The following is a 16,057-nucleotide window of genomic DNA, read 5'->3' as shown; positions in this document are numbered from 1 at the left end:
CCTTTGTTTCTTCCAATTTGTTGGACTAAATTTTAATTATCTTCTATTAAAGACAGAAACAAAGTGTTAATTATCTTTACAGCGAATCAGTTGGACTGAGACTATTTACTATCCCGTCACTCACCATTGGGTGAAACACAAGCTCTGAACACAAAGCACCCTGCAGTGTCATTGTGGGTGTGTCGGCAAGGAATTGTGACATATCAATGACTCAGCATTATAGGAGCCTGGCATCTTAAAAAGCAACTTGTTCGAGCAGTGTTGTAACAGCTAGTATTCGCATGTTCGGTGTAGGAAAACTACAGCCGGAGCTCCACCTCCGAAACTCTGCTTTGAACCGCCAAATACAAGTCTGTGACCTTTAACTGACTTGGATGTATAGCAGAACTAGCAAGTTAATCAAAGGCCTTGTATTATAATGATTGAGAACAGACTTAGAATTAAAATATCTTCTAATTCAAATGGCAATCTGTAGGTGTAATGATCTACTGATTTATACGGGCCAAAGTTATTTTACTGTGGAATGATTTAAGGCTACCTCCTAGTGGAGACCGCACAGGTTGGTCTAGTGTGTCCCACATGCAGAGGGCATCAAGTATTAACACTTCTCTCACACAGAGCACATCAAGTGCCGAATGACAGGAAAGGAATGACCAACCCAGAGAATTGTGTAATAAAAAACATAAGTAGAACATGTAAGTGGCTCCTATTAGGGATTCCAGTTAGACAGATTTTCTTTTTCAGCCAATACCAAATGCCAATAAAAACCTGCTTTATGCGGCAAATACCGATAATATAATTAATTGCACATTTTTCTATTTTAAAATAAAGGATAATACCGTGTAGTTTCTGCACAATTGAGGGTAAGAAAGGCTAAGATGTAGCGAGCAAAGATGGAGGATTTATTATTGGTCGTTATATATTGTGCATCCTGTTAAGTTCAATTCCGTTTATTCACGAAGACAAATAAAACACAATGGAGTATCCCTTGCTCCCATGAATACTGGGTAGCCGAGATGAAGACTCACTCTTCTAAATTAATTAATTATATTCCACAGCTGATGACCTTCACATGTGAAGTCTTAATTATAACTATTTAATTTGGCCCATTTCCATTACTGGCAGCTTAGTCGAGGGTCAGATCTGCAAGGATCAGGTTTAACAACACTTCTCTCAGGAGGCCTCTGCACAGCTCTAACACACCATCAAACTGTCTGCAGCACATGAGCTGAGGTTTTATGGTTATTAGTGATTGCATGCAGATTATTCGAGTTGAATGATGCTCTCGTGCAGCACGTCCACTCAGATCACAATTACTGACATCTGTAGCTGACTGGGATAAACTCTCGTGTTTACAATATGCTTTAAAAATAACTTACATCAGATTCAATGCAAAGAAAATAAACAGACAGGCAAGTATACCATAAAACCTTTATTACTGAATTGCAATGTGACAACACTTATTTCGCATTCATCTGTGCAAACATTTCACTATAGACCATTTCCATATAAATAATGGGGCATGTGCTCTCATTAACAATCCCCTCACAGCAGTGATATGACAGCTTCTGAAAATGAAGCCCAATGTAATCATATGCAACGGCATCCAACATAAAAGTCAGATGACCAAAAAGAACTTCAGCAGGGCTCTAAGAGAGATGGAGTCTCTCAACAAAAGAAAAAAGATGCGTTTTGGAGAGTTTCCCAACAGTGACAAGACATGTATTGCACTAGTATAGCTATCAAAGGCTACTTGTCTTGTTGAGGCAGAACATTTAGGAAAGACGCGCACACACACACACACACACACACACACACACCCACACACTGACACACACGCACACACACACAAAAAAACTCCAGCTGGGAAGTGCATCTCAACTGCATCACAAAGTGCTCCTTCCACCAATTATAAATCGTATTGCATTTGAGTTTCTTGTAGAAATGGTGAGTGCTTGTACCATTCAGCAAGTATAAAAACCAAAAAAAAAAAGAAAAGATGTGATCATGGACATAAAAGGCATAAAAAAAAGGCAAATGTCCAACTTTGTCAGATTCAAAGAACAGACTACATAATCATTTGAGTGTGAAAGATTTACTGGCGAGCAAAGTACCGTAGTGTTTGTCTTTTTGGATTCTAAAAAAGACATTATTAAATAAAATAACTTAAATACAAATATTTTAATGGCTCAGGGAAGCCTGAAGACTCACATAATATCTTCCTCATATGCCCAATTCTCAGTACCATTTCAAAGTAACGTTTCAAGTCATAGAAAGGTTTTCAGGGTAGCAGACTTCAAAATATTTAGGAGAAAATCCCTGCACACCTGAATGTGTGACAGGAGGGAAGTGTAATCTTGGGAATAACTCCAGCACACTGTCCATTAACACAATGTTTGGCCCAACTGAGCTTCATCAGGTGTATGAGAGTGTGCAGAGTTCTTCAAAGTTCAGAGTTATTCCCAAGTGTAGCAGACTTCAAAAGCTTACTGCACAAGCAGATGGTCTTAGAGAGAAATTGGTTTTGGAAAAGTTAGACATGCTGTCAAGACTCCAGAAAGTTTAGAGGTTGATAGGGATTGTAGGTGAGCCGAGACCCTCCTCCAACCATGGTACAGATGAAGGGGTGCATCGCTGTGCTGTGCGCCGATGGATGCGGCGGAGTCGCAGTAAGTACAGCATAATAGACAACAACACAATGAAGAAACAAGCCAGGAATAAGTAGTGGTTGTTGACAAAGGAGAAGCTGTGGCGCCAGTGGGAGTGCACTCCTTTTAGACTCTCCAGCGGGATGTCCCTGAAAGAGATTAAAAAACATACATTTTTGATCCTCTTTGAACAAAGAGATACTGTGTATGTATACAAAAATTAAATTTAGGTCCCAGTTCATTATATGTTTAGGCCAAAGGAAATTTGACTTGATAGATGTAATTAGGCTCAAACCTGCCAAACTGCATAGTTCTACAAAGTAGTTTGGATTAGGATCAACAAGTCCATTAAGAAAATCACTAAGATCTGTGATTTACAAATACACATTTTTGGCATTTAAGCCCTTTAATTGCGACAATTCGCTTGCATCTGGTGTAAACACGCTGTAAAAATCTATCTCACCTCAAAGGCAGAAACCGTGTTCTGTAGAGAATAGCTCCAAGAGTCCATTGGACCTCCTTATCGTACACCAACAGGGCAGTCTTCAGGTTTTTATAATTGGTTGGGAAAGAGAAGCCTGAGTGCAATACTTCATACATCCACGCTGATTTAAAACACTGGTACCTGTAGGCATAAACATAAAGCCATTGATCAACATTCTTGCCCAAGATAGCATTTGGAACGTGATCGACTGGTTAGTTGAGCTTTAGGAGCAGTTTGATAATCTTACTTCAGTCTGTGAAGATCAGCATGTGAGGCATACAAGCCAGAGTCAAATCGTTCCCTCAGAGTCTTCCACTGGGTGGAACAGTAACTCTGTAAATGTTAAACGACAACATCAGCAAAGTTCACATTAACCTCTGTTACTTGCTTTGTCAAAGTAGACGAGGTATTTCTGTGTGGAAAATACCTTGGCGGCTTGGGCATATTTCGAAGCGTTATAATCCCCGCCCATGCGCAGCACATCCTCCGTGCAGTAGTAGAACTCGGAGAATCCATAAAACTGGCTGTTGTTGTAGTCAATGGCTGGCTGGTAGACGCCGCTGAGGGAGGTCAGGGTCTCATTGGTGCGGTTGAGGAATGGCTGGAGAATCTGCCTACACTGGTCAAAGTCTCCTGTGCCTCGCAGATGGAGCTTCTGTGTAGATGGACCGATTTCATCCTGCAGGTCTGCAGGTAGACAAGGGTCCATGAGGGGAGACTCTGTGTTCTCACCATTATGCTGACCAAAGAGCCTGGAGAAATCGGTAATACAGTGTAAATACACACAATACTGTGACTGGTTTTGGAAACATTTGCAAAAGAAGAAAAGCGATCTGGCTGTGGATCTCACTTATTTCGCGTGGCTGTATTTCTGATGATGCTCTCCTCATATCTTTGGCGTGCTGCATTTCCTCCAAAACCCAGGAAGGTGGACACATAAACACGATAAACATGCTCTGTGCGATGTGCGTCACACCCCAAGTTGAACTCGGCAAGTAAGTTCTTGGCAACCTCCTCCTAGGAAACAAAGAAAAATCAGCCTTGGAATAATCAGCCTGATATTATACGAATGCGTATACCGTATATGTGTTTAACAGTTACAGATGACGGCATCGTTGACATGCAACCCATTTATTAATCATGAATGTCTGAGGCCACATCTAGTAAAGCTAAATAATTTTATATCTAGTTTAATGCATCTCAAAACATCAAAGAACAGAAGCTGAAACAGGATGACAGATAAAATAAATGGAGCATCATGTGGTGTAATGAAAAACAAATGAAAGCAAAAAGGAAAAGCAGTGTATGCCAAACCTGCTAATGTACTCAACACAAACAAAATATCTTGACATGGACAACTTCCATTGCATTTGGCAGTCTCTATGTATATGACTTATTGTTCTCAGACCAAAAATCCTGCTATGAAGTCATGCAGCAGGCTTACAGTATGCCTTCAATAGTGATGAATGGAGAGCAGATCGTCTCCACGGGACAAAAATGGTGCATACAGGGTTTAACCAGGGAATGACAGAGGTTGGAAGGGGGGAGAAGAACAAAGGGTGAGTGGCAAAAACCAAAGACAGCACAAAAACAGAATTGGTTGTGGATAATAACCTGCTGTGGAGAAGCAAAGCTTACAGTTTTGGGCACTTCGTATGCGATCTGTGTGGAGACCCCACCCATGTCCAGGACACCAGCAGTCCTTTTCCTCACCCGGGCCTCCTGCTGATCGCCGCCTGGGACATGTACCTCCACTACAGGTTCTCCATCTTGAAAAACGTGACAAAAGACAGGTGAGTACATCACTGTGTTACTACACATTTGTATGTGTTGTAGATAAAACAAACATTTGCTTTTTAGAATGACACACTGGTGAAATACTGCTTGAATCCTTACCATTGTGCACATGGTTAAACCTTCCAAGGACAAAGTTAATTCCAATCCATGCATAGACACCTAAAGTCAACAATGATAAATTACAAAGTTAATACATAAACTTTTACCAGCATCTTCAATGTTACCCTACCTTCAAATTGGGATCTACAATACACTGGAGTATCCTTTTTTTTCCTATGTTAATTTGTTGTCGAGGACAAGTGTCAGGAAATCTTTCAGTGAAATGTCGAATCAAAAATATTGCACTGAATTAAATATGTAATTAGCTTGTAGTGAAAATCTGATATTATTGACAGCCCTAGTTTTAGCATATTTAAAATGTGTTATAAAGTCATGAACCTAAATAAAGCTGCAACTACAATACATTTTAGTTGAGCATTCTTATTTATTCCTTTTATTTACCTTCCTGTTTTCCAGAAATCACTTCCACGTGGGAATCGGAGAAGAGGAAGTTGAAGTGGACTGGGATGTCTGTTCGCAGATCCTCAAGAAGCGCTTCTTGTTGGCTGAGATTAAACAATCACAGACACATCATCATAAGATGTTTGACATATTAAAAACTAAATGCCTTTCCTTTTCTATATGAACTTAGTGTTATAGCGCAGCAATATTTACATCTGGGACTTCTGTAAGTAATGCAGGTTAAGAATAAGAAGATGGTGCTCATTAAGCCTGACTGTACCTTTCAGGAAGAATTCTCATTCCAGCTGTGCACAGGATGTACAAGGGTGTTTCTTGGTGCTTATTTTTGGGAATGTGCTGGGCTGCAAAACTTAGCAGTGGATAGATATAATCACTGGCTTTCTCTGGTGTTTTAGCCAATTCAGAGATACCTACAAGCAAAAACAAAAAAAACATATACATATTTTATAGTGGGCAAATAACAAGCTTGCATGTATTGGTGAATTTTTACATTACGCTCATATACTCTCCTTTTATTACTGTGCATCTTACCCGGTTTGATCTTCATGACAACTGGCTTGCGGTGTTGATCTCTCATTTGCCGAATATCCAGCAATTCATGGGGATTACCATTATGCCGGGGCCAACAGTACACAAACACCCTGGAGCCACTGCTGCCACAGTCCACAACCAGGCCATAGTTCAGGTTGGGGTTGCTTGTATCTGTTGCATCCACATCTGTCACCCTTGCCAAGTGCCTTTAAGACAACAAAAGCATTTGTAAAGACAATATCAAGAGATTTTACCTGACTAACTGAATTTCCCCTTGGGGATGAATAAAGTCATTTTGATTTGATTGATTGATTTTGATCACCTGTGTTTATTATAGCAAAAGCATTTGAAGAGCAGCTGTTAGTTTACCTGTGGAAGTGATTTTCCTCTCTGATCCAGCTGGCGGGCCCCTTCCCAGTGACAAGCAGCAGGTAGAGCAGTCCTATGAGGCAGAGCACCAGGCCGATGAAGAGCAGCTGTCTGACGGAGGGTACTAGGAGCCGAGGGAGAACCTGGGACGACAGGCTGAAATGCCATGGGGCTGGGAAAAGGCACGAAAAGCTGATCCTAGCAAAAGATATAGGAAAGGGGAGCCTGAGCATAGTACACATTAAAATGCCACATATATAAGAAAGTTCACAAATCAGTTTACATTCCCACCAATGACAACACAACAAACCTTCCCATGATGGAGATTGTCTTCGACTTGTTGGTGCACTTGAAATTCGTTTAGTTCAAGAATCAGTCTGCTGAAGAGAGGAGCTTTGGCTTGCTCCACGGCTCCATCACGTTTTTCTTGCTTGTCATCGTGACCTTTTATAGGAAAAAAATTACGAAAATTAACATTTGCAAGGCAATTTCTGAAGTAATAATCAGCTAACTAATTTTTTTTAGAACTTAAAAACTTCACCAAAAGTGTAACATATTGGCATAGTAATAACACTGTGTGTAAATTATGTAACTTAAGAAAAATAAATGACTGAGGTAATTTTTTGAACATGCCTTTGTGACTTAAGCAAGATATGGCAACACTTTATTTTGAAGGTGTCTACATAAGAGTCACACAAGCCTGTCAGAAACATGACATGACAAGTACCATGAGCATTAATGTTACTTCAAAGTGTCATTAATGTTTATGACACGCTCATGTCACTCTTATGTAGACACCTTAGAGTAAAGTGTTACCAATATTAGTGTCAACAATAAAACACTGACAAACTAAACTGATAACTAAACAATCTCCCTCTAGCTCTTCTTTGCTGGGTTCTTATCTGATGCCTATGAATGTAGCAAATTGTCAAAGAAGTGATGGTCTTAAAGGGGTAAAATCACATGATCTGATCAACTGAGGATGTAGGCGATTTTTACCATAGGTGACCGGCGTCATGAGGAGATGATTTAGGCAAAAACAACAACAATTTTGACAACAAAATGACTTAGGTGATTATTTTAACAGTGTGACGATATGGAAGGCCTGTCGTTGACGTTAAACGAAGTGGGCAGACGAGTTAACACAACGGTATGTGCTAGCTCCGATTGGAATATATAACTGCTGTAACTGGTGATTTTAACGTATTCAAACTGTAAAAAGAAACGAGCCGAACTAAGAGGGCGCCATAGAAACGCTATTTGTTAAAAATAAAGGACTTTACGTTAGCTAACGTTAGCGCATTTAGACGTTTTTGGAGAGACTTGTCTACGTGTTATGACTGTATGGAGCGAGCTAAAAGAGCTGAATTTGACATATTGTAACTAACCGCCAGTGTCAACACTGTCAATATCATGTTCGTGGCTTAAAACGGATGTCATACTTACTAAGAAATATCTGAATGTCCCCGGTTTTCTGGAAAAGCTGACATTTCTGTACAGCCAGATGCTAACCGCTGGCTAATGTTTAGCGAGTATGTGGCATGTCTCCAGTGAGTGACGTGGAGGTCCCCGCAGCGGTGCGTTTGATTTTAGTCCCCGTGTTTCCCGGAGAGGAAGCAGGATAAGTCAACCCATAGCCGCCCGCGGTATTTTGGTGGCATAGAAGGTAAAACCCGCCCCATTTTGCCCTACTCTGCGTCTGATTCTGGTATTTATCACAAGTTTGACCAATCGCACTCTTCTGTATTAACCAATCAAATTAACAAAGGCATCGAGTACAAGCCAATCAGAGGCAGATGAGGGCGGGTCATGCCATAGCTAGCCTAAAATGAGTGATCCTTCTACCACAGAGATGGGCAACTTAAATGCTGGAGGGGGCTACAATTTTTCATCGACACTACCACAGGGCCACGTATAGGACCGTGCACTTCACCAGATATGATGAAACTGCAATTTTAAATATGTTTACAGTGCAGTAACTTAACACATGTCATGCTCAAATGCATGTATAACAGTATAAATAGGAATACAAAAGGTTTGAAGCAAATAAAAAAGAACCACTTACTGTGATTTTTTTTTTTTTTTTCAGTGCAAGAACAGCAGACCAACATTAATTGCAAGAAGTATGTGCATTTTTACACTGCACTTTTAAGATTTAGATGTACTGAGGCCCACTTCAAGTGAGGGTGCGGGCCGTATGCGGCCCCTGGGCCTCCAGTTGCCCACCCCTGTTCTACCCATACACGACATATATATATACATATACCGGTACACTAAAATACATCTGCTTTAACCCTCCTGTTGTAATCGTTTTTTCAGGAACAGCAATAACCCAGGGCATGTTTATTTAATCATGCAAAAGTGTCAGACACTAAAATCCCAATAAACAGTGTTTATATTTCATTATAACTCAATTTCTAACCATTTCAATTAATATTTAGTGCAATGGTGTTCTTTACTTCTCACAGATCATGGTTCAATGAGGGTAATTCACTCATTTTTCATTAAAAAAAACATACCTAAAACCTACATATAAAATACTATGGTTTTACATGACATTGATTTTTTTTTTAAACTATTTTTTTTTTAAACTTTGAAATGGGTCAATTTGACCCACAACATAACAGGAGAGTTAAAGCACTTTTCTTATTCCAACAAAGGGTTAAAACACGTTTCTTATCCCAACAAAGTTAATTCAAAAGGCTTTTTTGGTTGCATTTTTCATTGACTCCAATTTGACAATTGATGCTTGATATTGATATTTATCTTGGTTCTTCTATGGATTTCACAGTTCCCATTACATTGACTTGTAAAATAAAAATGTATGGCATATAATCAGTTCTTATATATTTGTCATTATATATTACAGTGGTTTTAGCATACATTTATTCTACTCAAGTGAGTATTTAGAGGCACTTGTACTTGAGTATTTTTGTACATTTTGCTCCATCACATTTATTTCATAGCTATAGTTACTAGTTACATTTCAGATCAATATTTTATAGGTAAAAGAAATACCCAAAAGTATATCTACATTGTTAAAATAAGCTTCATGTTGATACATCAAAAAATGGGGTAACACTAAATCAGAATATTCCAATATTTTTGTCAAAATAAAACTATAGTTTGATGCTGCCAATATTTATGTACTTTTACTTAAGTAAGAATTTTAATGCAAGACTTATTTTCAATCACTTCTTTTGCACCTTCATTTCTCTTATTAGCTAAATTACCCTACCACATATTTTAAACCTTGGACAATATACTTGGCAATCATGCACAATAATAACCATACCAATAAAGTCTTGTTATGACATTCTTTCCTTTTGTGCTCCTTTCCACAGATCTCTTTTGAAGGAAATTAATGTCTCACTCCCCTTTTTGTTCCAAATTACTAAAATACAATTCAAAGAAATAGCAATCTGTGCATCCTCTGTTCAGTCCATATCAAATTATAAATAAAAACACTGGAAATAAAAAATAAGTCAGTTGCATTTCTTATAATTTCTCATAGAATGTTATACTCAAAGGACATTATACATATAACAGTGTTCTTCACACATCACCATTTCCTTAGAAAAACATGATAATCAAAAGATTTACTTAAAATACAGCAAAGGCGATAGTTTGTAATTCATTGAAGGCACTATAGGAATAATCATGTTTTGATTCAAAACAAGTTATAAGTACATATTTCAATCGTTCAGTGCAAAACAGTCTGTAAAATCAATCTGACTTTAGTTACAAAAATAAGTTGTCCTTGTGAAAGCTGAGTAAGTAATATAATTGACACTATAAAAAGTGTGCATTTTGCTTTTATTTGAAAGCATTATATTCATCCACCTTCACTACACCCAGACAACTTTGACTTTTCTGAAAGCCTTGCAGTCCAACGACTGCAGCCATGTAATTTTCCAACAGTAACTTACATCTACATACTCGAGTCTCTTGCTCCATCGCATTATACTTTTCAGTGTTGTCATCTGCACATCAGTCCTTGGCAGGTCGAAGCATCGTACTCGTCCAAGTGGCTTGTGCAGGTCCAAGTTACAACCACGCAGTACATTCTGTAAAACGCTGTCCAGAGGGCAGGGCAGGGAGACCAATGAGAGCTTCTCCAGTAAAGGAGAACCGGCCAGGAGACCCTTGAGCACCCTCTTCAGGGACATCCAGGACATGTCAGGCTTCACTTGGCTGTGGTCGTAGGAGAAACTTCAGACAAAGAGAGACACAAAGAAGATATATAACAATCAATTAGCAAATTATAATTTCAAATAAATTACATTTAAGCTGCAAAGAAGTAGAGTTGAATTAGGAGATGAGTACTAATATAGACACAAAGACAGCCATGATAAAAGCATGATAATGGGAACTTTTGAGTCTTGAACTGACCTGTCAAGTTTCTGGGTCAAAGGGATACTTCACATTTACTGAAGTGGAGTCCTAAGAGGAACTTATCCATAGTTATTGTCTGACCTACGGTGGATGACAGTTGTCAGCACACCGTCAGTTTGGAGAAGCAGCCAGAACCAGCGGCATGGAAGCAAAATCTTTTTTTTTTTTAATTGCATCAGTTTATGTGTATGCTATATTCATAATATTTGTTTAATTCAACACAGTTGGAACTGAATTTTCTCTTGTCAAAGCCACCAGACTCGTAATTTTAACATGGTCTACTGCTACCTCAATCGTTAGTTTGCATGTGTTATTGTGAGATGCTTTTAATGTTCCTGTTCCTCTTACAATGCAAATGTATTGCTATAAAATAGTGCAGAATTATAAATTATTACACTGACTTTAAAAGTAGAAGTGAGTGGTTATTGGCTTATCTACCCTCTTTACAACCAGTTCTGTTTGTCTTTATTCTAGCAGAAGCGATAAACATCAATGATTCTGGTGGGGACATTTTACTTCCTTTTATAACTTCCACAGCAAGTTCAGAAGTCAGGATTAGTTAAAGAACAGTGTCTATGTAGCTTTTTTTAGTGGGGTAGATGCTTGATTTTAGATAAGATATGTAGTAGGTATATGACCAACAGCATTAGTTCCCTTGTAAGGCACATCATAGCTGCATCAAAGACATAAAAACAAATAATAAATTCACTTGAACTTAAACAAGGTCAATAGTTCCTGGTGGACCTCAATTAGTAGCCTTACTTGAGTGCGAGAGAGCAGAGGTTAGGCAGCTGTGGAAGATCCAGATCATCTCTCTGATTCTCCTCGTCTTCTTCTCCATGTGGGGTGGTGGGAGGCTCGGCAGAGATGAACAGGTCTCTGAGTCTGGGACAGGCCTTGATGACCTCCAGCAGAGGGGTGTGAGGGCTGGTTGTCACCCCCTCCAGGGTGAGAGAGACCAAAGAGGAGCCTGCGACTTGCAAGCCAGGTAAGAGAGCTACCATAGGGCCTGGGTAGTGTACCAAGAGGCTCCGCAGCTGACCTGACCACGTCTTGAGGCCTGCAGCAAACACAGACCCCTGGCTTCTCCCTCTTGCATCTTCATCATAATCTACGTTCACAGAGATGGAGTGGATGTTTGGACATGCTCGACTTAAACTCTCCAGAGAGTCACATGACAAGCCCTTGACATCCTTCAGGCGCAGGATCAGGTGCTCATCACCCGACAGAGCTCTTCCTCTCATTTGATTATGAGAGCACATCGGCCCTTCATCTCTACTTGCATCTTCCTCACTCTCACTACCATACCCCCCCCACAACATCTCCTCCTCCTCCTCATCCTCATATTCTTCACCTGCCACTGCTCCTTCTCTCTTTTTCTGCAAACTGTCTGTATCCTGCCTGTTACTTCGCTCCCTCCACACCTCCCCCAGCCTGGGAACTCCTTCTCTGTCAGTGAACTCATCTGTTTGGCCGAACTGTCTGTGCTGGATGAGACTACAGGCCGGCCCGAGGCCCTCCATGGCCACTCTCTCCAGGCAGGGCAGAGAGAGGAGGAGGTAGGCTGCTGCTGCCACAGGGTCTCCCTCTTGTTCTCCAAACCCAATATCCATAGCCAGCAGGCTGCCGAGGGGGAGAGGAGGCAGGGGTGCCGAGCAAGAAGAGGAAATAAAAGACTGGGATGCTGAGGTGCCACAAGGTGACCTAGAAGGACAACCAGAGGAGGAGAAGGAAGTCCCACCACCAAGAAGAAGTAGAGCAGCAGGGGAAAGGAAATGACAGCGGGATACATCCAGATGGCGCAGCAAACGACAGCGGTGGGCAATTGTCCTGATTACACATCTGTCACAAGGTGTACCAGCCAGGGAGAGCGAGCGCAGGGCGGGCAGGCAGCAGAGAGTTTCAGACAGGATCTTTGAGGGCAGCTGCTGGGCTCCAGAGAGGTCCAGACTCCACAGACTCTGAGGCAAAACAGAGGAAATACAAAGAGTAAAAGATCCTACCCCTTTAAAGTATTATATCTAGCATTTACTGAGCTGAAGTAATCTTCCAAACTGGTGGGAAACACTTTTCTTTCTCCTTTTCTTTTTTTTTCTTTTTTTTTTTAGATTTTTATTTTATTAATTTCTGTGGGTCATCATATTAGGTACCAGGAAGTACATCAGAACAACAGAAATAAAACAAATAAAACAAATAGCAGTTTCAGAATTTCATCAATATCAGTTTCATAGTATTTCATCAAAATCAAAGTTACTTCAGAATTTCACCTGTCTTATAATGTTCAAGGCTTCCCTCAATATTAATAATTGGTTATACCGAGCCACCCCTCCCCCACCCAACCATAACTTCCACATCCCTCACCAATTCCTCCGCACACCCATTAACCCACCCACCCGCACCAGATACAGCTGAAAACACCTAGTGCACAAGACTACTCTATCTCAGTGCTACATACACTAAGCTACACATATACATACACAAACTTCTTTCTCCTTCTCTAACTTTTTTTCTTTCTCAAATTAACAGATCCAGAGTCTGTGCAGCTGCCTCTGTATCTGACCTGGCAACGTGCAGCAATGTGAGCACAGAGGGCAGCAGTGACCAGACCAGGACACCTTTCAAGAGACAGGGCACGAAGCTGCGGGACCAGCAGGAGGTGGAGGGCTGCCCGGGTCATCTCCTTTCTGGTGCACAGGAGCGACATCAGCTCCTCGACCAGTTCACCCGCTATATGGACAGTAAAAGATGGTAAGTGAGACAGAAGACGAGGTGTGGTAGTGAGATTAGAAGTGATCAGCCACCCTGTAAATCATTTAATCTGTAGATAAACTGGAGTTGTAAAAAGCATATGTGAAAATACACAAGGGAGTAGTTTAAGAAAAACAGCTGCAGGCCCTTATTTAAACTCACCCAGTTCACACCCAAATCAAAAATGCACATTTACCTCTTATCTGTAGTGCTATTAATCAGTCTAGATTGTTTTGGTCTAAATTGCAGAGTTGGAGAAATCAGCTGTTGGGATGTTAGCATTTTCTTTAATGTTCTATACAAAATTTTGCTTTTGGTGCCAAAATCCACACTCGGCAACTCACACAAAAACAACCTATTTTGATAAATAGCACTACAGGAATGAGGAAAATTCCATATTTTTGATTTTGAGGCGAACTGTTTCTTAAAAACAGCCCTGACTCACTCACGCAGTAAGTTGAAAGGCCCCATGATGTATCTGAATGAATAATGGTCCAGGTAGTTGTCAGCATAGTCCTTCACCCACACTTCCTTCATGTTGTCTGCCAGGCTCAGCAGACACAACCGTGTCAAGGAAAGGACAGAGCCATCTTCATCTGTCTTCACGCAGCTCCCTACTCCAAACCTCATCTTCCTCTTCCTCCTCTGCCCGGGCTGAGCCTTTGCCCCACCATGTTCACCTTGAGCCCGAAACAGAGGCATTTCCAGACAGGAAAAGGATCCAAAATCTAGGAGGTTCTGGAAAGACATATTTCTAATGCCAAAAATTATGTTTAACATTTCAAATTTTCTTCTACAGTTTGTCAATGTTCTTTCTTGGAAATGACTCAATGACTCAGGACAAAATTTTCCACATTAGGCCTCACATCCACACCCACTCATACTCCTTGCCTCCCCTGACAGCCGGCCTGGTGCCGAGGGGTCAGAAGTAAACATTGTTTTGTGTTTATGAATCATTAGACTTACAAAAAATATGTCATGTGATTGGTATCAACAGTTCTCGTCCTGTTTCTCACAAATGTAATGTAAAAAAAATAAATGATCACAGACAAGGAGCTGTGCACAAATTCTACTTGTGCAGGAAGAAAGGAACAAAAAGAATCCTGTCTTTCATTGAGATCAATGCATAATACTTTACTTGTGTTTTGTGTGTTTAAAAAGTAGTTTTAAGACTCTTACAAACTGCACTTCATTCAATGTACAGTCCATATACGTATTTGGTTGACTGTGTCACATATCTACGCACTCTGTATGGAAAATGAGCACCATTATAAAGCAGTGACACAGACAGAGCCCCAGAAAAATCCCCCCTTTTTTAATTTAAGAAGAGACAATATGACACACTGTAGGCTAGCCTACTGTGCATTACAGATGGTGCATATGTAGAGATTAGAGTAGTGTAAAGTGTAGAATATCGAATTTAAACCTACCTGCAAACTCACTTAGATGTTTTAGCGTCCGATAATCCAGTAAGAAAGCAGCCAGGGGAGTTAATAATAGACTGTATAAATAAGGTGTTAACCGAAAGTTTTCTGTTTGCTCTAAATGATTCACAGCGACACTTCCTGACTCTACTCGGAGGAACATTACTGCCCTGAGTTCGGTCTCTCAGGCACAACTTCCTCTTAGGCTGCAGGCAACCTTGAAATGATTAATTTAAAGGCTCCTTGTTAGGCTCTGTGATCTGATAAAAAAAAAGACAACCCTGCAGCCTAATCGCGCTATCATGCCTAAATCAACCAAAATTAACCAGTCTATAAATATTTAAAATGTATTGACAAGTTCAGTGCTGAAGTGGTGATGCACAGCCAGTTGGTAATGTCTTCTTAAGGAGCTATTGTTCAATGTTCAAGGCTGACATGTAGTTTAAGCAGTGAACTAAGCACTTTTCCTCATATTTTGCAGAGATAAAAGATCACATTCATAACATTTTTCTCTGGTTCCCTCAAGTGTTCTTAAATAAAATGACACTTCTGACTTACCTATACAGGTATCAAGCCATGATGATAGCTATTTTACACTTTTTCATGTTTTAATCAAAACAAAAACAAACAATAATAGCCCTGGTTACAAGGGACAATGCATAATGACATATCATAATCATATATAATCTATAAATGCCTTGCACATACGGGTACATCATTACTTACTGTGTGTTGATGCTTGCCCATATGATTTCCTGTTGTCAGAGTGAGTCATGTATATGAGTCATAATTTAGACATAGATCTGTGTCCCACACAGAAACACGTAGACCTTCATCTGAACATATAAATCACATCTGGTGAAAAGACACAACAAGTGATGCAGTCTATGGTGAACAGGGTAAAACATTTTAACTAATATATGTCAACACGAAACATCCCCATTTGTTTACTGACATTAAGATGATTATTTATTGTATTATAAGCTTACATTTTTCTCAAAAAGAAATTAATTAGGTTCAAAACACAGTTTATTTTCAATAACTGTGACAAGATATTTGCAACTGCTACCAATTCAGTATCAGAAACTTCCTTGATCATTTGCTTGGACTGCTTGTGGATTTAGGCTTCAGACACAAAT

The 16,057-nt window shown here is 40.0% G+C and overlaps 2 protein-coding genes across 6 annotated transcripts; both read right to left on the bottom strand.

Annotated features, from left to right (window-relative positions):
- Positions 1–1,417: 1,417 nt before the first annotated feature.
- Positions 1,418–7,931, bottom strand: entpd4 (ectonucleoside triphosphate diphosphohydrolase 4). Of its 2 annotated transcripts, none has more exons than XM_059337270.1 (13): positions 7,798–7,931; positions 6,662–6,795; positions 6,352–6,549; positions 5,983–6,188; positions 5,711–5,861; positions 5,431–5,534; positions 5,029–5,088; positions 4,747–4,901; positions 3,983–4,149; positions 3,560–3,884; positions 3,380–3,465; positions 3,112–3,273; positions 1,418–2,797 (listed from the first exon to the last, which is right to left on the bottom strand). In XM_059337270.1, the coding sequence occupies exons 2-13, from the start codon at positions 6,667–6,669 to the stop codon at positions 2,563–2,565; spliced, it is 1,857 nt and encodes a 618-aa protein (XP_059193253.1). In that variant the 5' UTR covers positions 6,670–6,795; positions 7,798–7,931; the 3' UTR covers positions 1,418–2,562. The 2 variants fall into 2 exon arrangements, with proteins under 2 accessions (XP_059193253.1, XP_059193254.1); XM_059337271.1 differs by having other exon boundaries at positions 4,771–4,901.
- A 1,905-nt stretch (positions 7,932–9,836) lies between these two features.
- On the bottom strand, positions 9,837–15,263 carry si:ch211-214j8.12 (uncharacterized protein LOC100000539 homolog). 4 transcript variants are annotated; one of them, XM_059337267.1, is made up of 5 exons: positions 14,925–15,263; positions 13,944–14,248; positions 13,307–13,473; positions 11,509–12,707; positions 9,837–10,563 (listed from the first exon to the last, which is right to left on the bottom strand). In XM_059337267.1, the coding sequence occupies exons 2-5, from the start codon at positions 14,242–14,244 to the stop codon at positions 10,200–10,202; spliced, it is 2,031 nt and encodes a 676-aa protein (XP_059193250.1). In that variant the 5' UTR covers positions 14,245–14,248; positions 14,925–15,263; the 3' UTR covers positions 9,837–10,199. The 4 variants fall into 4 exon arrangements, with proteins under 4 accessions (XP_059193250.1, XP_059193251.1, XP_059193249.1 ...); XM_059337268.1 differs by having other exon boundaries at positions 13,944–14,232; XM_059337266.1 differs by lacking the exon at positions 14,925–15,263 and having other exon boundaries at positions 13,944–14,891.
- Between the last annotated feature and the right edge of the window lie 794 nt (positions 15,264–16,057).

Source organism: Centropristis striata, chromosome 7 (genome assembly GCF_030273125.1).
Source record: "Centropristis striata isolate RG_2023a ecotype Rhode Island chromosome 7, C.striata_1.0, whole genome shotgun sequence".
In the NCBI taxonomy this organism is placed as follows: domain Eukaryota; kingdom Metazoa; phylum Chordata; class Actinopteri; order Perciformes; family Serranidae; genus Centropristis; species Centropristis striata.
The sequence above is the reverse complement of the archived record's forward strand: the minus strand, read 5'-3'. Positions and strand labels throughout refer to the sequence as shown.